This window comes from Oncorhynchus mykiss, chromosome 19, assembly GCF_013265735.2.
Source record: "Oncorhynchus mykiss isolate Arlee chromosome 19, USDA_OmykA_1.1, whole genome shotgun sequence".
Lineage (NCBI taxonomy): Eukaryota > Metazoa > Chordata > Actinopteri > Salmoniformes > Salmonidae > Oncorhynchus > Oncorhynchus mykiss.
In genome coordinates, this window is record NC_048583.1 from 45,443,172 (window position 1) to 45,470,840 (window position 27,669).

At 43.7% G+C, this 27,669-nt stretch overlaps 1 protein-coding gene across 1 annotated transcript; it reads left to right on the forward strand.

The window, feature by feature from the left end:
• Positions 1–1,654: 1,654 nt before the first annotated feature.
• LOC110497981 (serine/threonine-protein kinase PAK 6-like) lies at positions 1,655–27,669 on the forward strand. The gene is made up of 9 exons (XM_021574481.2): positions 1,655–2,085; positions 13,173–13,420; positions 14,578–15,189; positions 16,880–17,413; positions 19,770–19,903; positions 23,337–23,463; positions 23,547–23,672; positions 25,462–25,596; positions 26,089–27,669. The coding sequence occupies exons 2-9, from the start codon at positions 13,217–13,219 to the stop codon at positions 26,254–26,256; spliced, it is 2,040 nt and encodes a 679-aa protein (XP_021430156.2). The 5' UTR covers positions 1,655–2,085; positions 13,173–13,216; the 3' UTR covers positions 26,257–27,669.

Sequence of the window (27,669 nt, forward strand, 5' to 3'; positions counted from 1 at the left end):
GTGTTCTAAAAACAACAAAGAGTTAAACATTAAAATGACTGTGTATTACAGCGCTCTTAATGACAGTGTATTACAGCGCTCTTAATGACAGTGTATTATAGTGTTCTAAATGACCGTGTATTACAGCGTTCTAAATGACCGTGTATTACAGTGTTCTAAATGACCGTGTATTACAGCGTTCTAAATGATTGTGTATTACAGCGTTCTATTTGATCGTGTCTTACAGTGTTATAAATGATCGTGTATTACAGTGTTCTAAATGACCGTGTATTACAGCGTTCTAAATTATTGTGTATTACAGCGTTCTATTTGATCGTGTATTACAGTGTTATAAATGACCGTGTATTACAGCGTTCTATATGACAGCGTTCTAAATGACCGTGTATTACAGCTTTCTAAATTTCTGTGTTCTAAATGACTGTGTATTACAGTGTTCGAAATGACCGTGTATTACAGCGTTCTAAATGACCGTGTATTACAGTATTCTAAATGACCGTGTATTACAGCGTTCTAAATGACCGTGTATCACAGCGTTGTAAATTACTGTGTATTACAGTGTTCTAAATGACCAGGTATTACAGTGTTCTAAATTACCATGTATTACTAAATAAACGTGTATTATAGTGTTTTAATGACCGTGTAGTACAGTGTTCTAAATTACAGTGTTTTACAGTGTTGAAAATGACAGTGTATTACAGCGTTCTAAATGACCATGTATTACAGTGTTCTAAATGACCACGTATTATAGTGTTCTAAATGTTGTTTGGCAGGCTATTTCTGCTATGCATTTCATTTTCTCATTCTTCTGCTTTTTTGTGTGACTATCGTCTTTCTCCTTTTTTCACAGATACAGTATGTTTTGTTTGATAAAAGTATTCGATCTTTATGCTTATATATAGCTGGGGCTGAATGTGTATTATTAAATGCAATGGTGTCTACAGCTAGGTTAGAAATTGTGCAGAAGGGAATAACGATAATGGTAATCCTAAATGATTATGCTGACATGAGGATTTCCCTCAGCATAAATTTAGTGTTAACATGTTAATCCTTAGGTCATAAATTCAGAGAGAAACGGAGATTGGATCGTATTTGAGATTAGGATGATTCATAATAACCAGCCACAGAAATAGCCCTCTCTGGTCACGCTCCCATCTCTGACCCTGTCATTAACATGGATAATGCATCCATTGACCGGGCAGGAAGAAAACGTCACCTTCGGTTACTGCCACTGTTCTCCTATCACCCCCTCATGTGGTGCAGAAGGGCAGGGGGGCCAGGTGGATGAAACGTATCCCAGATGATGTATACAGCAGCTCTCCTTTCCTTTCAGTCATTGGAAACCAGCCTAAACAGACACACACGGCACACTGCTATCAATTTAGGGCCACTGCAAAGACAGCCCAATGAGAAGGTGGGAGGAGGTAGGGAGGTGATAAAGGGAGCGAGAGAGTGGGAAGGGGTGTGTGTGTGTGTATGTGTGTATGTGTGTGTGTGTGTGTGTGTGTGTGTGTGTGTGTGTGTGTGTGTGTGTGTGTGTGTGTGTGTGTGAGAGAGAGAGAGAGAGAGGAGGGAGGGATGTGTGTGTGTGTGTGTGTGTGTGAGAGAGAGAGAGAGAGAGAGAGAGAGAGAGAGAGATAGGGGGGGGGGAGAGAAGCTCTCTGTATGGCTGTGATAGTCTCTCATCCTGGATACTGCCTTTCCTCTCTGGTTTTGTCCCTTTCACTGGCCACCCTGTGTCCCCGGGAGCAGGCAGCGGTGCAGCGGCACACGGACAAGTTGTTAGCCACGGAGGAAGCTGGGGATGAATCATCCCCCAAAAAAGAGCCATTGAGATGGCAGTGTGTGCGTCTGCCTGGAGGGAGGAACGCGTCAAGCTTTCTCAAGCAAGCAGCAGCCTGCAGTGTGTGCCTGCTTGAGAGCCAGCCCTCCTCGACTGTGTGTGTGTGTATATTCCTGTGTGAGGGTTTGTGTGACGTAGTGTGTATAACGAGTGCTTGTTGTACAGTGTATGTGTGTGTGCGCACTCTTGCTCGCAAGCCTCTGCCCTTCCTGGAGGAAAGGCTCTCCTTTTCAGCGAACCGCAAGGTAAGGAGCCTGCCATTTTTATAGCACTAATTTCTCCCTCCACAGACCCTGTTTATTCCCTCTGGGGAGGGGGGATGGGGGCATGGGGGAGAAAAAAGGAAAAGTGGCTTAGCTCCATTGATAAAGAGCAGGCTACTGTGTGTGTTTGTGTGTGTGTGTGTGTGTGTGTGTGTGTGTGTGTGTGTGTGTGTGTGTGTGTGTGTGTGTGTGTGTGTGTGTGTGTGTGTGTGTGTGTGTGTGTGTGTGTGTGTGTGTGTGTGTGTGTGTGTGTGTGTGTGTGTGTGTGTGACGTCTGCAGGCAACAGCGTTGGTGGAGGAGATGCAAATACAGAGGGAGAGAGTGACAGAGAAAGAGAGGGGGAGGGAGAGAGAGAGAGAGCAGAATGCAGTATGCCCATGTGGTAATAAGGGAGAGAAGAAAATACTATGAAAAGCTGATTGGGTGATGTGCTGGATTCTGGGAAAGGCTGCATCTCAGAAAGGAGCTGCTTTCACCTTCTGCCCACCTACCCCACGTTCTCTCTCTCTCCCTCCATCCCTCTCTCTGTCCTCAGCTTCTGTTGAAAGGATGTAACCTCAGTTTAGCTGGTGAGCAAACAGAGTTTTGACAGATTTAATCATGTGAAGATAATATAGACAAAGTTATAGCATTTCATGCTGATTACATGTATGCACTGACAATAAAGGTGCTTATTGTTGTCACTATGCATCTGTCCTTATCTGTGACTGTGAGCTGAGAGCTCAGGTGAACTCTATAGCTTTATATCAGACGAACACTGAGTTGAAATGGATCCAGCTGCTGCATGTATAGTTATGCTTACGTGGATGCCGAGGGAAGGCATCCACATAAGCTTTCTTCTTCTGCTCAGTGAAAACATGCACAAAATGTGTTCCTTTTGTGAGTCAGGATGGTTGTACTGTACACAGTTCTTGACTTGGGCAGGAGCTCTGCTGGGGACCGGCCCCTCAAATTTTCTACTGCTTGAGCTCCTGTTCCTATTTTAGAACATTAGCTCAAAAGTATTGTGGAGTTCCTGCACCTAAATATAAACAGTACCGGCACCCAAAATGAGTCCCGGCACCTATTTCATTCCAAGTCAAGCACTGACTGTACTCTGTGGAATTGATGATACAGAGAATACATGTTCAGGGAATAGCAGAGACCCAGTGGCAGACTGACAGTTAAACAGTCATGTCATTTCGCAAGGTCTTATACTATAGATTGCATTATTGTAATAGTCTACGCCACACTAGTCTTGTTTTAAGTAATTAAATAAATTAGAGAATATAATGGTATATAGTTTTCATGGGATTGCTGGTACGGTAAAACATTGATGGATTTCTCTTTACTGTGACCAGTGGTTAGGACTCTAACTACATGCTCTGGAGGGACACACTGCCAATTATGTCTTAAAATAACTGTCCAGTGTTTCCAGATTTCTCTGAAATATGACCTATAATTAATTACAATATAGGTTAAATATTTTTGTAACTTTTTATTTGATTAAGTATGTTACAAAACAACTTTTCTGTGTTGAAATGGTGTGAGCGTACCCAAACAACAGAATGGCGTGGGCATATACCGGTCATTCATATACTGTATACCGGTCAGAACACTTATTGGCCTGCTTGTCTTCCTCAGGAGGGTGACATCATCCTCTATGAGGAAATAGCAAGCATTTTTTAAACAATCAGTTTGTGGTTGGGATTTCGAAGTGTTTATTTTTACCTCCAAATTATGCTTTGGCCACAAATACATTATTTGGGTATGAGTTAACAGAATTTTTACTTTTAAAGTGAGATTTTCACTGGACAGTTACTTGCGGCTAGGTGTCCCGCTAGCGTTCCACTATGACAACATCCTGTGAAATTGCAGAGCGTGAAATTCAAAATACATAAATCGTAATAATAAACATTCATGAAAATACAAGTGTCTTACATAATTTTAAAGCTTAACTTCTTGTTAATCCAACCGCGTTGTCAGATTTCAAAAAGGCTTTACGGCGAAAGCACACCATGTGATTATCTGAGGACAGCGCCCCACATCAAAATACTTTTTCAAACCAGCACAGGCGTCACAAAATCACAAATAGCGATAAAATAAATCACTTACCTTTGAAGATATTCCTCTGTTTGCAATCCCAAGGGTCCCAGCTACACAATGAATGGTTGTTTTGTTTGATAAAGTCCTTCTTTATATCCAAAAAAGTCTGTTTAGTTGGCGCCATTCATTTCAGTAATCCACTCGTTCAACATGCATACAAACGAATCCAAAAAGTTATTGGTAAAGTTTGTCCAAACAAGTCAAAGAATGTTTCTAATTAATCCTCAGGTACTCTAATATCTAAATAAATGATCATATTTAATACGGAGAGTAGTATGTTCAATAGGGAAGATAAATAACGAAGAGTGCGAACCTCATTCACGCGCACAACAAGACTACTTTTCTAATGAAGGACACCTTGGATAAACTACAACTACTTAATTTTTCAAGAAACAAGCCTGAAACCCTGTCTAAAGACTGTTGACATCTAGTGGAAGACATAGGAACTGCAATATAGGTCAATTTTTTTGTATATCCCATAGGCTAGCATTGAAATGGCCTGTGACCTCAAAACAAAATGTCCAGATGGATGGTCCTCGGGTTTTCACTTACCATATAAGTTCTGTTATACTCACAAACATTATTTTAACAGTTTTAGAAATTTCAGAGTGTCTTTTATCCAATGCTACCAATTATCTGTATATCCTAGCTTCTGGGCCGGAGTAACAGGCAGTTTACTTTGGGCACATCAGTCATCCGGAATTCAGGATACTGCCCCTAGCCTTAAGAAGGTGTATTCCCATCTGACTGCAGCAGTATGACATACAGCACTTACCTCTCACACCCTTAATAAAGTTGTGAGTAGTTGACCCCGTTTGACTCAGCTGAATGGCCCCTGTGCACCTGCAGCACAGCACAGGGATGTTTCTTTTACCTAGCAGGCTAAGGGCCAGTTAGAGCCATCAGACAGGGAAGTGCTGCTCTGGGACATCCTGGATCAACAGATCTATAGAGCTCAGCTCCCCCAAACCAGAGAAGGTTAGGAGTGGCAGAGGCTCCACTCCTAGGTGCTGGAGGATTAATTGAGGTTAATCAATAATCAGCACTCATGCAACTTGATCAGTCATTAATTTACCCCATTCTACATTTTGTAAGTATGTTTAATTAATTGGTGGGGGGAGGCTACAGCTTGGTCACTCTGTATACCACAGCCAGCGGTAACGAACACGCCATGTGTTTGTGTCTCAGGTTTCTCACTGATATTCAAGAAGGCCAGGTAGGGAGGGAGGGAGAGAAAGAGCAGATGAAAGGAGAGTTTTATTATTCCACACAGAGCCAGATGGACATAGAGTATGTTAGCTGGGGGTGAGTGACGCGTCATGCACACTCATGGGTCCTCTTCTCACTTCATTACTTCTTTTGGAGCCTTTTTTTTAATCATTTTCCCCTTCACGGTCTAGCACTGCCTTAGAGTGCTGTCAGAGCGATGGCAAATGAAATGACGCACCCCATGGAGAAGCACACAGGTGCTGCTGGGACATACTTCTTCCTATACTGTATGTACCCTTACCATACAGCCAGCACTGTGTGCACATGTTGGCCTGCCAGAGGAATGCTTGCTTAGCAGTCATGTCCGCTAGGGGAGAGGAGAGCTGAGGAGAGCAGAGTGGTTATTAAAAGCTTACTGTGGCCAATGGCCATGACCAAGTAAAATGAGGACGGGGTGCCCAGCAGTCACATTGTGTGATGAGACAGCGGCCATACTGGATGAAGGAAGAAGAACTGAGCTGCCGCAAATTGACAACATGGGAGATGAAAAAATCTTTGTCATTTTGTCTCTGGGAGAGGTGCGCTGAGGATGAAGCGGTGAAAGATGAATCATGGCTTCATAGGGAGAAGGGTGTACAGTAAAGCTCGCCAGGGAGGCCCAATGCATCAATAAATTAGACCCCTGAGAGGCCATTTGACCTGCTTCATTGATCTGGCCAGATGATACGACTTTATCTGCTGAGAGTCAGATTGTTTAAAGGACTGGTGGAAGCCAGGAGCATCATAAATTAGACAGAGTGCGTGTCAGTAGTATACTTTACTTACCTACTGCCTATAGGCCTGTGGTACAGTTAGAAGTACAATATATGACCGGGCGGTTTGGGGGCTAGGACTCATTAGAGCACTCATTTGGTACAGGCATGTGTCAGCAGCATCCCTGTAGACATGCAGTGAATAGCACATCAAAGATGACGACTTGAGAGGTGCTGCATTTACAATGTCATTATGTCAAAGTTCTTGGGATAGATAAGAGCTAACTTTTAATGTACATGACTCGTACATGTTAGTGTTTCATCAACTCTGGCCTAGTGGAGAACAAAGCCATTTTGTCTCCCACTTACTGGGCCTGGAGAATCTGTGCCAATCTAATTCAGGCAGAATGATGTATATTCTGTGTCAAGCTCCCCGTCCTCTTCTCAAATCCCTCTTATCACGGCTTGTTTACAGCCAGCGAAGCCAGTCAAGGTTGACATATAAAGACATTGAGTCTCTTGGTGTTGAGGAGGGATGACAACATGCAGCAAGATAATAAAGTGAGACAGCAAAACAAGTGAAACGTCAGTGGCAGGCGACAGTGACAGCCCTCACTCAATACCCCCCCCCCTTCCCCTATCGCTCTCTCTCTCTTTGGTCTGTTCCTTCTCTCAGACTATTCCTCCACTCCATACTATGAACATTCAACCAAAAGTGATGTGCAGTCATGCACTGTGTCTACCATACAAGCTCAGAAAGCACAAAGTTGTTGGATAAGGACATTTATGTATTGTCCTGTCTCTGGCTCCATATCCGAGGCTGTTTTCTGTTCATTCAGTGACTAAAAACATGATGAAAAATCATTCCGGTTTTTTTTCTAACCAGAATGTCCGTGGTTGATCCAGTCTAATGACCAGTGACCTCATGGGTGGAATGTTTTTCATATGTTTCATAATTAATAAACAATAAAAAAATGTAACACAGAAAATACAGTGTTTCCATGTCAAACGGTTATGTTATATTTCAGTCTTCTGTGATGTATATAAAGTGTAATATTGGGATGAAAACTCAAAATGTAATACATTTCAACTCTATATCTGACATGGTACAGGTGTCTTGTTTTTTTTAGGCCCATAACCATGTGTGTGAGGTGTACACTTTGGTTTCAAAGTAGATTTATTTAGGACTACCAAGAAACACTTTGTGACCCTGATTTAGCTCACTGCAGAAGAAGGTTGAGACAGTTCTGACTTTCTTACTTTACAGGAGTCTTTATCTCTTGCAGGGACAGATGATGTAGTTCAGTGAATTTTACATTCTCACTTTTCAAAAATATTGTTCTTTTTAGAGCCATGAATGTGAAATTAATCTGGTTCTGCTCCCAAGTGTGATCTTTATTTGAGCTAGCGATACAATAATACGGTTGGGAAATGCTGTTGTTGTAGCACTAGCTCAAATAAAGACCACACTTGGGAGGAGTAAGCAGCATGCACAAATTAACCTTCTTTATTTTCATAGCATTTTATTTTTGTCTAGCTCTTATACCACATTTGATGTGTGTAATTAATTTCCTTGAATATGCTGTATTTTAGTGTCCTGTGCCCTCTGCTCAAATAGCTCCTGTTATATTGAGTAATTGTAACATGATTATTGATTATCAGCAAATAAAATCAATTTTATCCTCTATGAGGAAGGTCTGTCCCTAGTGACTCTACTTTCTAGCATGCTATAACACGGCTGCTGGGAGCACAGTCACACTCTGGCAACAATTAACTTAGTGCAGGTTCTATAGCGTGTCTCGCTTTTTGCTTGCACACGACTTGCATGATACATCAGACCACCTATTAATGAAATATACATGCAGGGAGTGTGCCTTTTTGTCTCATATGAATCTAGCTTCATTACACCTGTTTAACACAATAATCATCACGCATGTTGACGCATCTCTGTTATTGCCTCTAGAAGTTACTTTTTAGAGAAAACAGGCAGTCTTACGGAAGGAAAGGAGAGCATCAACCACAGTCATAAACACTGACAGACCCCTCCACCCCTGGCCCCTTGAGGGACAACACAGTCTCATTACACTCAAAGGGCAAAATGGTCATCATAAAAAAGCTGATAGAAGAGCACGGCACAGATCCAGCTGTGCTATTTAGCCTTGCATTATGCTTATTTCTGCATTGACAAACGGAAAGAGGATTACCTTCTGTCCTTTCTCCCACCCACACCTCACAATTTGACACAAATCTTGTGCACAACAAACATTCGTCAGGAGAAACTGTGTCCTAAAATTGGATCAGAGGAGGGCTGAACACAGTGGACACGCTACTAATCCTACAAGCATATTTACCTACACACTCCATACATCAGTACAAGCCTGCCAAAACAAGATAGAAATGGAATCAGGGCAAAATAAGGAAAACGCTCACTTGAGCTTGGCGAACTCAAATCTAATAGCTCTCTTATCTCTCTGTATCTCTTTCTACCCCCTCCCACTCAACATCTCCAAATCTGGCTGATATAACTACGGTAGGAGGGTGCATAAGCTATCCCTCACCAGTCCTGTCCATAATGGATTGACGGGATAACTGAGAGGCTTGTCTGCATGTTAAAGCTGCTCACAGGGAGTATGGCTGTTGTTAGATCTGAAGATGAGCGCAGGGTGTGAAGGCATGTTTGGGGTCTGAGGTATGTTGTTTACAGGGTCACTGACATACTAGAATTATAGGTTGTCTGTTTGGAAAATGGGGCTGTAATTCATACAAATTAGAAGTGAGAAAGGCTAAATCTCAGGAGTGATTATTGGTCAGACTGTCACTGTACTACTAGAATAAGTATGCCTTCCAACCAAAGTAGGCCAGTACGACTGATAAAGATTTAGCATGTGTCCCTTTGACAAGTGATTTTAAATGATTGTTTGTTCTGAGCCATCAATCGTTTAAAATGTAATTGTCAAAGGGACATGTGATTGGTTCTGTGTTCATGGCAGATATTTGGATTCATGCTATATTGCTGGTGTGTTCATGGAGTTAGAAAGAAACAAACCAGTGTAGCACAATTTAGAATTGCCTCATCCTCTTTGGCTTTTGATATCCTTGACAGCATCTGCCCAAGTTTTGCTTCAGCACTTTGGTACGATTCAAGCCAAGCTGCATGGGGTCAAGTCCCTGTAGTTCAGAGTCATTTACAGTGGTGCAAAAAAGTATGTATGTGACCAGAAACCATTATTACAGCAAGTGCAAGTTTAGCTCCACATCCATTTATACTTATTTTCCTATGGGCTGAAAAAACTATAAGATATTGTTATCTGGACATTCATAAGTTTAGTAGATTTGTGAGAGGTCGGTATAAGTGCAGATGCATGTTATTACAGCTTGTAAACCAATATTCAGCTCCTACTTTTCAATTAATTTTGTTGAACATGAATCAAGATACTGTGTTTTTTTATTTGGGTCCAAATACTTAGTTCTTTACTTCGTAATGTCCATGTATACCGAATGGAAACACATAGAAGGAATACAGTGATGTATAATGAATGCTGTTGTGTTCTGTTATCTGCAGGTCTGCATGGCAATGATGCCTCATAGATGATGCCTCATCAATGATGCCTCATAGAATAGCACAGAGCAGTGAGAGCAGCTATTCTGTTTGTGACAGTATCAGCCCATCATCACTGGCATCGGATGACTGTAGCAGTTTGCATTTCACTCATGAGTAAATATTGATTGATCTGCTTGTACAGGAAACACAAGAGTAGTGTATAAATATTTGGCTCAGTACTGCCAACATCTGCACTTCACAGTGCTGAACAGACACAGAACCAGAGAACCGGGCATATGGAGTGAAAAAAACAAAAAAACAGTAGTGTATTTTCTGTCTATTTCGAGCCTTTCGTTACTCAAACTCAAAAGACAAACAGGCCTTAAAAGCCTTTTCATGTTTTAGAGTGAAAAACTAGGTCCATGTCTGAAAACACAGCCAGGTTTACCCTGCTCTGTGGTCCCAGCTCCATTCTCCATCTCACCCACCCCCACCTCCCGACAGCCTCCCTCACGCCATAGTGTCCCTGTCAGATGGAATTCAATTTAATTCCTTCTCAGCTCCACATTATGTACATAGGGAGAGCACATAATGATACGCTTATGCAACACTTAGCACATTAGCCTTGTGATGGAATTATCCTTGGAGGGGGACATGTCCCTCCCAGCATTGATACTCTACTCCCTCAACCTTCCCCCCACCTTCCCCCCCCCATCTCTCCCTTTATAAATCAGGTTAATCTGAAGTGTGACTGGGGGCCTCTCCACTCTGGTGCCAGGGTGAAGACCGGGCTGTTGGCATGCAGTGGGGGTCACTGTTGCAGTTGGCATAACGGGGGTCACTGCAGCTGATTAGAGGGCTGTCTGGGGGAAGAGAGCAGAGGAGGCTGCCAGTGTGATTGCATGCCGAGCTGCAGTAGTGATTTCCTCAACTCCCACAATACATCATGGCAGATGTTGGGTATTCTACTGACGGCATCTTTGTTGTGGTAAATGTGTGTCATGAGAACTTGTTGCAGTGGGCCACCAGCCATGTTCCCATATGATGTTCTGACAAACATTAATCAGTTCTCCAACAAGACTTGTGTTTTTTTTTTTGTATTTTGTTGAATTTTTACCCCCCTTTTTCCCCCCAATTTCGTGGTATCCAATTGTTTAGTAGCTACTATCTTGTCTCATCGCTACAACTCCCGTGCGGGCTCGGGAGAGACGAAGGTTGAAAATCATGCGTCCTCCGATACACAACCCAACCAAGCCGCACTGCTTCTTAACACAGGGTTCGACCCGGAAGCCAGCCACACCAATGTGTCGGAGGATTTCCCTACCGGCCAAACCCTCCCTAACCCGGACGACACGAGGCCAATTGTGCGACAGAGCCTGGGCGCGAACCCAGAGTCTCTGGTGGCACAGCTGGCGCTGCAGTACAGCGCCCTTAAACCACTGCGCCACCCGGGAGGCCCAACAAAACTTTATCAAAGAGCAGCTCATCTGCAGCAGTATATTTTCAACTAATTATGGATTATGTTCAAGTACAGCTAATTAAATGATATGTAATATAATTGATTACTGTATCGTGGTACAGTAGATACAGTGGAGTCCAAAATTATTGACACTTGATAGAGATGAGCAAAACTTATGGTATGAAATAAATCATTCAAATACAGAGCTCTTTTGTATGCTACAAACAAGTATTTTATACTAATACAATTGCTCAGAGAAAGAGATTTTGTTGAAAAAGTAATTTAAAAAAATCTCAAAAAGGTAAGGGTCAAAATGATTGACATCCCTGTTTTCAATACCTTTCAATACCTCACCTTGCGAGGATAACAGCACTGACCCTTTTTCTAAAATGTTTTATGAGTTGGAGAACACACTGGGAGGGATCTTTCAGATCCTTGATATCCTTTGTCTGTACTTATGGACTGCCCTCTTCAATTCAAACCACAAGTTTTCAATGGGTTTCAAGGCCAGAGACAGAGATGTCCATTGCAAAAGGTTATTGAAAGGTATGTCAATAATTCTGACCCCTACCTTTTGAGAAAATAAAATGTTACTTGTTAAACAAATCTCTTTCTCTAGGCAATTATATTCGTATAAAATAACATCATTTCCGATTTGTCTTGATCTATACAATATAGCTAAGTATTTTTTATTATTTATTTTATACTGTCATATTCACTCGTCTTTTAATTGCAGACCTCATTGTACATATAAGATTCATGACAGCAGTGTCCCTAGCTTACACTATGCCACTCATTTTATACTAATACAATTGTTCAGAGAAAGAGATTTTGTTTAACAAGTAACATTTTATTTTGTCAAAAGGTATGGGTCAATGCAGTGCAGAGGGCTTTATATCTAAAACTTGAGAGGTCACTTTCCCTAGAAGCCAGAGAAAGTCGTGCTTCTTCAGTGGCATAAGGATGGGGATGGGGTTATAGTGGACTCTAGCAGAATGGTGGTAGACTCCAGCATAGGGAAGTTAGGGGTTATGGTGGTAGACTCCAGCATAGGGAAGTTAGGGGTTATGGTGGTAGACTCCAGCATAGGGACATTAGGGGTTATGGTGGGTAGACTCCAGCATAGGGACATTAGGGGTTATGGTGGTAGACTCCAGCATAGGAACATTAGGGGTTATGGTGGTCGACTCCAGCATAGGAACATTAGGGGTTATGGTGGTCAACTCCAGCATAGGGAAGTTAGGGGTTATGGTGGTAGACTCCAGCATAGGGACATTAGGGGTTATGGTGGTAGACTCCAGCATAGGGACATTAGGGGTTATGGTGGTAGACTCCAGCATAGGGACATTAGGGGTTATGGTGGTAGACTCCATTATAGGGAAGTTAGTGGTTATGGTGGGTAGACTCCAGCATAGGGACATTAGGGGTTATGGTGGTAGACTCCATTATAGGGCAGTTAGGGGTTATGGTGGTCGACTCCAGCATAGGGACATTAGGGGTTATGGTGGTAGACTCCAGCATAGGGACATTAGGGGTTATGGTGGTAGACTCCAGCATAGGAACGTTAGGGGTTATGGTGGGTGGACTATTTGTGTTTTCCTCCCTCTAATGCACTGAAAGCCTGTGGGCTCTGGCCAGGTCGACTGTGTGCTCGTCAGTAAAAGGGCACAGAGAATGAACAAGCCTTAATAGATACCCTTCATTACACACAGGCTTACAAACTTGTCCCCCTAAGACAGGTTATAAGGCACAAAAGCAAATGATAGACAGAAAGCCAGTCTGGAAGATGGACATATCACGGAGAGAATATTTTTTAGACAGACAGATTGGAGTTTATTCACTTGTATTTCGTTTTCTAATGGAAGTGTCTGATGTTGTTATAGTAACTTCAATGTTCACATTGATGGATAATTGACTGTTCATAGATTAAAGAAGCTGTAAGTGACTTTATCAATGGTAACAACAGTAGCTGCTAATTTAGAAAAATAATGTATCGAATGTGTCTATTTCTTGTCCATGCAGGGCCGTCTTGAGTTTGGCAAGCTGTCAGTCTTCTGGACCTGACGATGTTTCGTAAGAAGAAAAAGAAGAGGCCAGAGATCTCAACACCAAAGAACTTTGAGCACCGGGTGCACACCTCGTTTGACGCCAAGCGGTGCTGCTTTGTGGGCCTGCCGACCCAATGGCACAGTCTGATAGAGAACCTCCGTAGGCCCAAGCCTATGATGGACCCCTCCCGGATCACCTCCGTGGAGCTCAAGCCAAAGAAGGTACTGGACCTTATTCTCAGCTCACTTTCCTGTTTGCACGGGTTTTTTTTCTCTGAACGCATTATCTAACAGACAAAAAGAGCTGAGAATGTATAGGATTTTATTTCTGAGATTTTTCCAGTTTTAGTAAGCCTCAAAACCCTCCATCATAAGTGTTTTTATCAGGCTATAACGCCCCCTTTAGATCTTCAGCAGAGTTACCCTGCTTTTGTCGTCTAAAGTTTCCCTAGTCCAGCGATGGCAGTGTGGTTGCCAGCACTTGCTGTTCTCCCTGTCATATTGCTTTCTTATCTATCACGGGGCTCAGCTAATGACCCTGCTGTGTACATTGACTGTACTACGCGAATCCTTGAAGACTCCAAGATTTATTACTCCATGCAGGAAAATAATAACGATCCATGGCTGAGGGATAGAAAGTGCACGTACAGCAGTGGAAATGCCAGTGAGCAAAAAAGCCTGCAAATCTAAGGATTTCTGCACTAGGCTGAATACTCATGCCGATATGCCCCTTACAAAAACACAAAACACTTTCATTGCCACCATTGGATAAATTTCAGTTTTGCATTTCAAAATCCCAGTGAAGCAAGGTCATGGTTTTAACAGGATCATCAGGATTGAATTGGTAGTACAGGGAAGACTTGTGTTCTGTATGTAAATAATGTAGCGTTTACGGCAGAGGCAAAGGTTGGAGAGGTTACAAAAATAATTATTACATTTGAGACATTTGTACAATAATTCGCAATTCTGTCATTTGTAATGAATTTGAAGTGGGATGTTAATTAGTTTGGCTACCTGTGCAGCTGTGAGATCTGACCAGAGCACTATTCCAAAGACAGACAAACATAGGAGACTCTCGTGATGATGAACAGAACTTTACTTTAACCAGAGATTGAGTAATCATCAAATTGGCCTTTCTCTAATAGGTTCAACTGGAAGGCCCAACACATTTTTTAAGTCTGTGTCATCTTGTTTTGTCAGGGCAAGGTGATGCTCTTTTTCTACGCCACTGCGATGTTTGCTGCTTGAGATTTCACTCTTTAGAAATAATCTATCCGTCATTACAGTTTTTATACAAGCCACATTGCAAAATAGAAGTGCCTGTGTGCAGTATGTTACAATCATTCCAGGTTGGCTGAACATTACTGCTTTCCTTTCAGACCATCGTGCGTGGGAGTATGATCGGTCATGGAGATTACATCTCAACCATGATCTCCGACATGAGCAGGTTGTCGGTGACCAGCTCCAACTCTCTGAGGAAGAGCAGCCCTTCTTCCAGGAAAAGGGCCCAGTCCCTGGGCAGGCTGGGGGAGGTGAAGGAGGGGGACACCTACCAGTATGAAGACCTGGGAGAAGATGAGCTGGAGCAGCAGCAGTGGAGAGACAGGGCTCATAACATCCACAGTGAGAGTGGGACGAGTATTACCCTACAGCCGAACGGCGTTCTCCCCAGGGCCAAGTCCACCTATGAAGTGAGCATCAGCTGTCTGGAGGGACCCCTGGCTCTATCCCAGCCAATGCAAGTGCCTATTAAGGGGGCTTATATCAGCTGTGAGGTGGGTAGCCCCACAGAGACACTGATGGTTAAGAGAGACTTCCAGGTGCCCAGGGTTATGCCACAAAAACAGAGGCCTATCTCGTTCTTCTACAGCCCAGCCATGGCTGTCCAGCATACCGACCATGGGGGTCGCCCCCCTCCGGAGTACAGCACCAACCTCTACATCCACTCCCACAACAGCCCTGGCAGACCATACTCCTCCTACGACCTGAAGGTGAGCAGATCACTTAATCATAATCTCTCATCTATATTTTAGATGGACATTGTCATAGGCCAGCCCGTTTGCTGCTATAACAGCCTCCACTCTTCTGGGAAGGCTTTCCACTTGCTTCGGGTACTTGCTTCCATTCAGCCACAAGAGCATTGGTAAGGTCGAGCACTGATGTTGGGCAATTAGGCCTGGCTCGCAGTCGGCGTTCCAATTCATCCCAAAGGTGTTTGATGGGGTTGAGGTCAGGGTTCTGCGCAGGCCAGTCAAGTTCTTCCACCCCAATCTCGACAAACCATTTCTGTATGGACCTCGCTTTGTGCATGGGGCATTGTCATGCTGAAATATGAAAGGGACTTCCCCAAACTGTTGCCACAAAGTTGGAAGCACAGAATCGTTTAGAATGTCATTGTATGCTGTAGCGTTAAGATTTCCCTTCACTGGAACTAAGGGGCTTAGCCCGAACCATGAAAAACAGTCCCAGACCATTATTCTTCCTCCACCAAACTTTACACTATGCACTATGCATTGGGGCAGGTAGCGTTCTCCTGGCATCTGTAAAACCCAGATTCGTCCATTTGACTGTCAGATGGTGAAGCGTGATTCAACACTCCAGAGAACGCGTTTTCACTGCTCCAGAGTCCGATGGCGGAGAGCTATACATCAGTCCAGTCGACTCTTGGCATTGCGCATGGTGATCTTAGGCTTGTGTGCAGCTAATCGGTTGAAAAACCGATTTCATTAAGCTCCCGACGAACAGTTATTGTGCTGAAGTTGCTTCCAGAGACAGTTTGGAACTTGGTAGTGAGTGAGGACCGACAATTTTTAAGTGCTTCATCACTCGGCGGTCCCATTCTGTGAGCTTGTGTGGCCTACCGTTTTGTGGCTGAGCCATTGCTGCTCCTAGACGTTTCCATTTCACAATAACAGCACCTACAGATGACCGGGACAACTCAAGCAGAGCAGAAATTTGAATGAACTGATTGGTTGGAAAGGTGGCATCATATGACGGTGTCACGTTGAAAGTTACCAAGCTCTTCATTAAGGCCATTCTACTGCCAATGTTCATCTATGGAGATGGCATGGCTGTGTGCTCAATTTTATACCCCTGTCAGCAACAGGTGTGGCTGAAATGGCCAAATCCACTAATTTGAAGGGATGTTCACATACTTTTGTATATATAGTGTAGTCAACCAATATCACATTGGCCAGTAGCTAACTGTGGTATAAACTGTAACTTACAGCTTTACTCTTTTAAAAATCCTTTTCCATAATATGGCCAGCGAGTTACTTCTTAAACTGTTTTTTTTTAGGTAAAACATAGCAGCCTGCATTCCTGCATTCTACAGTTGATTGCTCAATTAATGCTGTTGTTTTTTTCGGGATGATAAAATATGATTTGTGACTTGATTGCTTCGATGTGCTTGTAAACATTGAGAGATGCTATGTTTGGCATAATCTCAAGGGTACATTGAGGTACCTATGGCAACGTTTTAGCAGGGAGCGCACCAGGTGAAGTCAATGCATAGTGTGAGAGTGAAGCACTGTGATTTACATCCAGTAATAAAGCAAGCCAGTGACCCTGGGAAGACAGCCAACTCTACCTCTATCTCTCTCTCTCTCTCTCTCTCTCTCTCTCTCTCTCTCTCTCTCTCTCTCTCTCTCTCTCTCTCTCTCTCTCTTTGTTATCGTCCAGGCAGAGTCGGCTCTGAGGCACCACCAGTCAGGCTTCCTACCAAGCACCACCAGTAGTCCCTTCATGAGTGGCATCAGACCCCACAGGACGGTACGCTCCTCAGCCAGCTACACCCTGGGACTGTCTCCCAACATGGGCCTGAGACCCAACGGCCCTGACCCCTTTCTGAGACACTCAGGCTGCCCTAATGCTCCCTTCCCCGGACAGGACAGCCCATCCCAGCTCCGGCCTTCCCCCACAGGCTCCCTGGCCACCAGCCCCCCAGGCACATGTTCCCCTGCCTTCAGACCCCCTCAGCACCCACAGAGGCCGCCACCAGACCCCCCCAAGGTGACCCATAAACAGTTTAAGGCTGCCCTGAACATGGTGGTGGACAAGGGAGACCCTCGGTCGTACCTGGAGAACTTTGTAAAGATTGGAGAAGGGTCCACAGGGGTGGTGTGTATCGCTCGGGAGAAACACAGCGGCAGGCAGGTGGCCGTGAAGATGATGGACCTGCGGAGACAACAACGTAGAGAGCTGCTTTTCAACGAGGTATGACGACCTCCAGTCAACACTATCCTCAATGACCCCCCCCAAAACACCACCCCGAATCACCAATAAATCATGCTGGGATACATCACATAACAGAGCCCAGATGTTATTTATTTGTTGCCGGGTTTAACATGTTTAATGCATTTTAAATTGTCAAACAAAATACATTGAAACTGCTGGGTCAAATGCCCCCTTAGATCCATCTAGTTCTAGCGTAGAGATAGATAACACAAAGTCACTGTTTTGGTACACTGTAAAGTCCATGGAGAATAAGAGCACCTCCTCCCAGCTGCCCACTGCACTGACGCTACCGATACTGTCACCACCGATAAATCCATGATAACCGAGAATTTCAATAAGCATTTCTCTACATGGACCCGTACAAATCAGCTGGGCTAGACAATCTGGAACCTCTCTTTCTAAAAATTATCCGCCGCCATTGTTGCAACCCCTATTACCAGTCTGCTCAACCTCTCTGTTTCGAATCGTCCGAGATCCCTAAAGATTGGAAGCCGCGGTCATCCCCCTCTTCAAAGGGGGTGACACTAGACCCAAACTGTTACAGACCTATATCCATCCTACCCTGCATTTCTAAAGTCTTCTAAAGCCAAGTTAATAAACAGATCACTGACCATTTAGAATACCTTCTCATCTGTGCAATCCGTTTTCCAAGCCGGTCACGGGTCACCTCAGACACGCTCAAGGTATTAAACAATATCACAACCGCCATCGATAAAAGACAGTACTGTGCAGCCGTCTTCATCGACCTGGCCAAGGCTTTCGACTCTGTCAATCACCGCATTCTTATCGGCAGACTCAATAGCCTTGGTTTCTCAAATGACTGGCTTGCCTGGTTCATCAACTACTTCTCAGATAGAGTTCAGTGTGTCAAATTGGAGGACCTGTTGTCCGGAATTCTGTCTCTATGAGGGTACCACAGGGTTCAATTCTCGGGCTGACTCTTTTCTCTGTATACATCAACAATGTCGCTCTTGCTGCTGGTGATTCCCTGATCCACCTCTACGCAGACGACACCATTCTGTATACATCTGGCACTTCTTTGGACACTGTGTTAACAAACCTCCAAACGAGATTCAATGCCATACAGCACTCCTTCCGTGGCCTCCAACTGCTCTTAAATGCTAGTAAAACTAAATGTATGCTTTTCAACCGATCACTGCCCGCACCTGCCTGCCCGACTAGCATCACTACTCTGGACGGTTCTGACTTAGAATATGTGGACAACTACAAATACCTAGGTGTCTGGCTAGACTGTAAACTCTCCTTCCAGACTCATATTAAACATCTCCAATCCAAAATTAAATCCAGAATTGGCTTCTTATTTTGCAACAAAGCCTTCTTCACTCACGCTGCCAAACATACCCTCCGATACCGATCCTTGACTTCGGCGATGTCGTTTACAAAATAGCCTCCAACACTCTACTCAGCAAACTGGATGTAGTCTATTACAGTGCCATCCGTTTTGTCACCAAAGCCCCATATACCACCCACCACTGCGACCAGTATGCTCTCGTCGGCTGGCCTTTGCTTCATATTCGTCGCCAGACCCACTGGCTCCAGGTCATCTATAAGTCTTTGCTAGGTAAATCTCCGCCTTATATCAGCTCACTGGTCACGATAACAACACCCACTCATAGCATGCGCTCCAGCAGATATATCTCACGGGTGATCCCCAAAGCCAACACCCCCTTTTGCCTCCTTTCCTTACAGTTCTCTGCTGCCAATGACTGGAACGTATTGCAAAAATCGCTGAAGTTGGAGACTTATATCTCCCTCACTAACTTTAAACATCAGCTATCTGAGCAGCTAACCGATCGCTGCAGCTGTACACAGCCCATCTGTAAATAGCCCATCCAATCTACCTACCTCATCCCCATATTGTTTTCATTTACGTTTTTGCTCTTTTGCACACCAGTATTTCTACTAGCCCATCATCATCTGCACATCTATCACTCCAGTGTTAATTTGCTAAATTGTAATTACTTCGCTACTATGACCTATTTATTGCCTACCTTCTCACCCCATTTGCACACTCTATATAGACTTTTTTCTATTGTGTTATTGACTGTATGTTTGTTTATTCCATGTGTAACTCTGTGTTGTTGTTTGTGTTGCACTGCTTTGCTTTATCTTGGCCAGGTCGCAGTTGTAAATGAGAACTTGTTCTCAACTGGCCTACCTGGTTAAATAAAGGTTAAATAAAAAAAATAAGAAAGTAAAAACTGTTTCCCAGACAATAATACCCAAATAACCTTTTTTTGCCCATGAGTACCCTCTTGAAATCATCAGGTACGTTACATGACACCTCTGTTATCAACTGTATGTGTTTGTCCAGGTGGTGATCATGAGGGACTACCAGCACAGGAATGTGGTGGAGATGTTTAAAAGTGCCCTGGTGGAGGAGGAGCTCTGGGTCATTATGGAGTACCTACAGGGTGGAGCACTAACCAACATCGTGTCTGAGACCAGGTATGGAGACATTGCACAGACTTGACCTACACAGCCAGAAATAACTGCTGTCATACAGGGGGCAAATTGTATTGAGGGGTCAATATAATGTCAAATATAGGCATTTTTAAGAGACAAGACTTCAAGGACATGTGTGACAGAAGGATGAAGCAAAATTCTTGTTATGTCTTCAGTACCTATTTTCACCATTAAGGGGTAGTGTGGTACTAATTAGTTGAGAGGACAGGCAACTACGCACAGTCACTCCCATTTTCACTGCCACTTTAGCAAAACACTGTCCTCCTATGGGAAAATATAATCCGATAACATAATTTGATTTGTGTGTGTTCAAATGAAATGTGGTGAAATTAATTTAGTCCCAAAACACAATTTTATCTATGCTCTCATCCTGTTCAGTACTGTATATCAGATACTAGAAATGCATAAACAAAAGCAAGAAAATGGCCCACTCGATATTAGACACAAGGAATTGTCAGTGAATTTGAACTCTACCTGTCAATGTATTTTAAATTCCAAACTGAAAGTTGGCTCATTCACAATACAGAGACAGGAGTATACCTCAGAGCCTAGAGACATGGGGACTGAGTGCATTTCTAACTGACATATAAAAATGGGCCAGATCACATTGGCTGTCATTTTCAGCTTTTGTCAGCTAAATTATACCTCCTTCATACTCCAATCCAACCCCAAATACGTTTTTTAAACAATCAATAAAGCTATTAGCCAGAACAAAAAAAAAAACTATTTTCTGGGGTGTTTCTGTAGCACAGTTCTTCAGTGTTCAAAATCAGCTAGGCTATATTTTCATGATGCAAACACGAGATACAGTGAATGCATGTAGTTGTCTGAACCACCACTACACTCTTCGAAAAAAAGGTTACATCTAGAACCTAATAGGGTTCTTCGACTGTCCCCATAGGATAACATTTTAAAGAAACCTTGATGGTTCCACGTAGAACCGTTTTGGGCTCCATGTAGAACCCTATCCACAAGGATATACTGCTTTCACTGGAACAGGCCCAGATCCCTTTCATTTGCTTGAAGAAAAGATGCAGGAAAAGGGGCCGCAGATCGGGCATCCTTCTGAGAATCCATAGGCGAGCGAGTAAACTCCCACTACTATCCATTCTTCTTGCTAACGTGCAGTCATTGGAAAATAAAATTGACGAGACATTAAAAACTGTAATATCTTCTGTGTCACCGAGATGTGGCTGAACGACGATACGAATAATATAGAGCAGGCGGGATTTTCCATGCACCGGCAGAACAGAAAAGCTACGTCTGGTAAAATGAGGGGTAGGGGTGTGTGTCTATTTGTTAATATCAGCTGGTGTGCGATGTCTAATGTTAAAGAAGCCTTGAGGTATTGCTCGCCTGAGGTAGAGTACCTTCTGATAAGCTGTAGACCACACTATCTACCAAGAGAGTTCTCATCTATATTATTGGTAGCCGTCTATTTACCACCACAGAACAAAGCTGGCACTAAGACTGCTCTCAACCAACTCTATAAGGCCATAAGCAAAGAAGAAAATGCTCACCCAGAAACGGCACTCCTAGTGGCCTGGGACTTTAATGCAGATAAACTTAAATAAATGTTTACTAGCATGTCACATGTTCAACCAGAGAAAAAAAAATCCTAGACCACCTTTACTCCACACACAGAGATGCATACAAAGCTCTACCCCGCCCTCCATTTGGCAAATCTGACCATAATTCTATCCTCCTGATTCTTGCTTACAAGCTAAAACTAAAGCAGGAAGTACCAGTGACTCGCTCAATACGGAAGTGGTCAGATGACGCGGATAGTACATTACAGGACTGCTTTGCTAGCACAGACTGGAATATGTTCCGGGATTCATCCAATGGTATTGAGGAGTACACCAACTCAGTCATCGGCTTCATCAATAAGTGCATCGACGATGTCCTCCCCATAGCCCCATAGTGACCGTACATACATATCCCAACAAGAAGCCATGGATTACAGGCCACATCCGCGTCGAGCTAACGGCTAGAGATGCCACTTTCAAGGAGCGGAAGACTAATCTGAAAGCTTATAAGAAATCGTGCTATGTCCTCAGACAAACCATCGAACAAGCAAAGCAGGATACAGTATTAAGATAGAAACCTACTACAGCTGCTCTGACACACATCGGATGTGGCATGGTTTGAAAACTATTACGTACTACAAAGGGAAACCCAGTCGTGAGCTGTCCAGTGACGTGAGCCTACCAGACGAGCTAAATTTATTTTATGCTCGCTTCGAGGCAAGCAACACTGAAGCATGCACGGGAGCACCAGCTTTTCTTGATGACTGTGTGATAACGCTCTCGGTAGCCGATGTTAACAAAAGGTTTAAACAGGTCTACATTCACAAAGCCGCTGGGCCAGACGGATTACCAGGACGTGTACTCAAAGTATGCGTGGACCAACTGTCAAGTGCCTTCACTGATATTTTAAAACTCTCCCTGACCGAGTCTGCAATATCTACATGTTTCAAGCAGACCACCATAGTCCCTGTGCCCAAGGAAGCGAAGGTAACCTGCCTAAATGATTACCGCCCCATAACACTCACGTCGGTAGCCATGAAGTGCTTTGAAAGGCTGGTCATGGCTCACATCAACAGCATTCTCCCGGACACCCTAAACCCACTCCAATTCGCATACCGCCCCAATTGATCCCCAGATGACGCAATCTCAATCGCACTCCACACTGCCCTTTCCCACCTGGACAAAAGGAATATCTATGTGAGAATGCTGTTCATTGATTACAGCTCAGTGTTCAACACCATAGTGCCCACGAAGCTCATCACTAAGCTAAGGACTCTGGGACTAAACACCTCCCTCTGCAACTGGATCCTGGACTTCCTGACGGGCCGCCCCCTGGTGGTAAGAGTAGGCAACAACACGTCTGCCACGCTGATCCTTAATACTGGGGCCCCTCAGGGGTGTGTACATAGTCCCCTCCTGTACTCCCTGTTCACCCACAACTGTGTGGCCAAACATGACTCCTCAACAGCTTCTACCCCCAAGCCATAAGACTGCTGAACAATTCATAAAATCGTCACTGGACTATTTACATTGACCCCCCCCCCCCCCCCCCTTTTGTACACTGCTGCTACTTGCTGTTTATTATCTATGCATAGTCACTTCACCCCTACCTACATGTACAAATTACCTCAACTAACCTGTACACCCGCACACTGACTTGGTACTGGCACCCCCTGTATATAGCCTCGTTATTGTTATTGTGTTACTTTTTATTATTATTTTTTACTTTTGTCTATTTGGTAAATATTTTCTCAACTCTTCTTGAACTGCACTGTTGGATAAGGGCTTGTAAGTAAGCATTTCACAGTAAGGTATACACTTGTTGTATTTGGCGCATGTGACAAATAAAGTTTGATTTGATATATCAGTGTCACTCTCCTATGCAGGCTGAGTGAGGAGCAGATAGCCACAGTGTGTGAGGCTGTGCTGCAAGCCCTGGCCTACCTTCACTCCCAGGGGGTTATCCACAGGGACATCAAGAGTGACTCCATACTGCTAACACTGGATGGGAGGGTAAGTCTCTCTCTCATAAGTATTTTTAATTCAGTTGAGAAAAACACATCTGTTTATAATTTAATTTTAATGTCCCTGTATAGATCAAGCTGTCCGACTTTGGGTTCTGTGCTCAGATCAGTAAAGACATCCCCAAAAGGAAGTCTTTAGTGGGAACACCCTACTGGATGGCTCCGGAGGTCATCTCTAAATCACCATACAGCACTGAGGTGAGAAAGAAGATATTCAAAAAAATGTGTATCCTAACAAACTGTACATGTACAGTGCCTTGCGAAAGTATTCGGACCCCTTGAACTTTGCGACCTTTTGCCACATTTCAGGCTTCAAACATAAAGATATAAAACTGTATTTTTTTGTGAAGAATCAACAACAAGTGGGACACAATCATGAAGTGGAACGACATTTATTGGATATTTCAAACTTTTTTAACAAACTGAAAAATTGGGCGTGCAAAATTATTCAGCCCCCTTAAGTTAATACTTTGTAGCGCCACCTTTTGCTGCGATTACAGCTGTAAGTCGATTGGGGTATGTCTCTATCAGTTTTGCACATCGAGAGACTGACATTTTTTCCCATTCCTCCTTGCAAAACAGCTCGAGCTCAGTGAGGTTGGATGGAGAGCATTTGTGAACAGCAGTTTTCAGTTCTTTTCACAGATTCTCGATTGGATTCAGGTCTGGACTTTGACTTGGCCATTCTAACACCTGGATATGTTTATTTTTGAACCATTCCATTGTAGATTTTGCTTTATGTTTTGGATCATTGTCTTGTTGGAAGACAAATCTCCGTCCCAGTCTCAGGTCTTTTGCAGACTCCATCAGGTTCTTCTTCCAGAATGGTCCTGTATTTGGCTCCTTCCATCTTCCCATCAATTTTAACCATCTTCCCTGTCCCTGCTGAAGAAAAGCAGGCCCAAACCATGATGCTGCCACCACCATGTTTGACAGTGGGGATGGTGTGTTCAGCTGTGTTGCTTTTACGCCAAACATAACGTTTTGCATTGTTGCCAAAAAGTTCAATTTTGGTTTCATCTGACCAGAGCACCTTCTTCCACATGTTTGGTGTGTCTCCCAGGTGGCTTGTGGCAAACTTTAAACAACACTTTTTATGGATATCTTTAAGAAATGGCTTTCTTCTTGCCACTCTTCCATAAAGGCCAGATTTGTGCAATATACGACTGATTGTTGTCCTATGGACAGAGTCTCCCACCTCAGCTGTAGATCTCTGCAGTTCATCCATAGTGATCATGGGCCTCTTGGCTGCATCTCTGATCAGTCTTCTCCTTGTATGAGTTGACAGTTTAGAGGGACGGCCAGGTCTTGGTAGATTTGCAGTGGTCTGATACTCCTTCCATTTCAATATTATCGCTTGCACAGTGCTCCTTGGGATGTTTAAAGCTTGGGAAATATTTTTGTATCCAAATCCGGCTTTAAACTTCTTCACAACAGTATCTCGGACCTGCCTGGTGTGTTCCTTGTTCTTCATGATGCTCTCTGTGCTTTTGACGGACCTCTGAGACTATCACAGTGCAGGTGCATTTATACGGAGACTTGATTACACACAGGTGGATTGTATTTATCATCATTAGTCATTTAGGTCAATATTGGATCATTCAGAGATCCTCACTGAACTTCTGGAGAGAGTTTGCTGCACTGAAAGTAAAGGGGCTGAATAATTTTGCACACCCAATTTTTCAGTTTTTGATTTGTTAAAAAAGTTTGAAATATCCAATAAATGTCGTTCCACTTCATGATTGTGTCCCACTTGTTGTTGATTCTTCACAAAAAAATACAGTTTTATATCTTTATGTATGAAGCCTGAAATGTGGCAAAAGGTCGCAAAGTTCAAGGGGGCCGAATACTTTCGCAAGGCACTGTATATTACTGCATACTAATGACAGACTAGCTGTATCCAAACAAATACTCATGATGTCCAGTATTCATGTGCATGTCAACACTGACTGAAGGTGAATATATACTGGTTTGTTGTGTCTGCCAGGTAGATGTGTGGTCTCTGGGTATCATGGTAGTTGAGATGGTGGATGGAGAGCCCCCTTACTTCAGTGAGACCCCTGTTGCAGCAATGAGAAGACTGAGGGATGAGCCAGCTCCCACTGTACGGAACTCAACACAGGTCAGAGGTGAAACAGAATACATACATAGAGGGCCTCCCGAGTCTGGGGCTGTGTCATTACCGGCCGTGAGTGGGAGTCCTAAAGGGCGCGTCCGGGTTAGGGGAGGGTGTGGCCGGGGGGGCTTCATTTGGCTCATCGCGCTCTAGCAACTCCTTGTGGCGGGCCGGGCGCCTGCAGGCTGACTTTGGTGGTCAATTGAACAGTGTTACTTACCTCCGACACATTGGTGCAGCTGGCTTCCGGGTTAAGCGAGCGGGTGTTAAGAAGTGCGGTTTGGCGGGTCATGTTTTGGAGGACGCATGACTTGACCTTCACCTCTACCGAGCTCGTTGGGTAGTTGCAGTCATGAGACAAGATCGTAATCACGAAATTAGGAAAAAGGGGGGTAAAAAAATATTTAAAAAATAAAATAATACATACATGGAGAGATAACACCTTTTCTCTATTTCAACATGTCTGCTGAATTAACTTGGACTTCACACTTTGTGTAGGTCTCCCCGGTGTTGAAGAACTTCCTGGACCGTATGTTGATCCGAGACCCAGTGGAGCGTGCCAGCGCCACAGACCTGCTAGAACACCCCTTCCTCCTACAGAGCGGCTCCCCGCAGTGCCTGGTGCCCCTGGTGGAACAGTACCGCAAGCGCATGTCCCGCTGCTGATTCTCCCCCCCTTGATGGACCCTGATCTCTGATTACTACTGTACCCTGAGTGTGACCTGCCCAGGCCCAACCCAGTCAGCAACCATCCCAGGGAGGGAGCAGCACCAGAGAGCCTGGTGCTGCTACAGAGCTCATGGCAGCAGGCCGGCAGGCTTGGTAGACAGTGACACAGCCTGGGCCTGCAAATCTAAGAAGCACTTTAGCAGTGAGTTGGCATAGTGTTACGGCAGCATGCAAACAAACAGTATTCCTCACTCATCTCAACAACGTCTGGGCCTACCTGTGATAGACAACATCCAATAGAATTCCTCTCAACATAACACCAATCTAGCATTGGTGCATTATATAAAACTTGAAATCCAAGGGAACTGTAAACTGTAGCATATTGTGAACCTTTACCGTAATTGAGCAGTTTCCCATCGTAGTGTTTGGATATTAGTTGTGTATTTTCAGCTTGTGCTATAGGCTCAAGCTGTGGTAGCTCATGACTTTGAGAGAAGCGTGATGTTACATACCTCTACAACCATATGGGACACTGACTGAAGTTCAGTGAAACCTTGCACCTTGTCAGTGAACAATTTGCATGGCCAAATGAAGGCACACCTGGCCTGATCGGAATGGTTAAAACATGCTACTGAGAGATGACATGAGAGACATCCTCCAACATCACCATGACAAATGTGTGGATGGGTTGGCTGTTTATTTTTATTGGGCTCAATGAATCATATTTATTTTAATATTTATTATATTTTGCTTTTCTGAAAAGGGTTGTGAACTGTTTGTAGCCTAAGATGTGAAATTGCAAATAAGTAAACATTTTAGATTATCAACTTGAAATGTAGCGGTTGAACAAATAATGTAAATACAGATACTGTATATTAGGACTTACTACTTGCAGAGCCATTGTATAGTTAGTTATATGGGATGAATTTGACTTAATTTTGAAAGTGTTTGTGTTTACGCTTGGACGCTGTGTTAGTATTGCCTCAAACATCCCTTCCACTGTGTGGTGACTGACTTTTGAAACTACAGGATGTGTGTGTTGCTACTGAACATGTGTGTGTGTGTGTGTGTGTGGGTGTGTGTGTGTGTGTGTGTGTGTGTGTGTGTGTGTGTGTGTGTGTGTGTGTGTGTGTGTGTGTGTGTGTGTGTGTGTGTGTGTGTGTGTGTGTGTGTGTGTGTGTGTGTGTGTGTGTTTGCAGTATTTGCATTGGTTTGAATAGATAAAGCACACAGGTTTGGCATGTGAAGAACGTCCACCAGCTGAGAGCACATTGCACATTGTCTTTGTATTCTTACCAGTGACACAACATATTTCATGTATTTGTATTTCTATGTAGGACATTCATGAAAAAGAGAATTATACATTATTTACATTTTCTAAAAATCAATAAATAATGCATATTGACTCTT

What these genes read in the sequence shown, in the direction of transcription:
- LOC110497981 (XM_021574481.2), top strand. Translation starts at nt 13,217, where the DNA reads ATGTTTCGTAAGAAGAAAAAGAAGAGGCCAGAGATCTCAACACCAAAG. An exon ending in TGGAGCTCAAGCCAAAGAAG is followed by an intron (nt 13,421 to 14,577) that starts GTACTGGACCTT and finishes CTTTCCTTTCAG; the next exon opens with ACCATCGTGCGTGGGAGTAT. An exon ending in AATCACCATACAGCACTGAG is followed by an intron (nt 23,673 to 25,461) that starts GTGAGAAAGAAG and finishes TGTGTCTGCCAG; the next exon opens with GTAGATGTGTGGTCTCTGGG.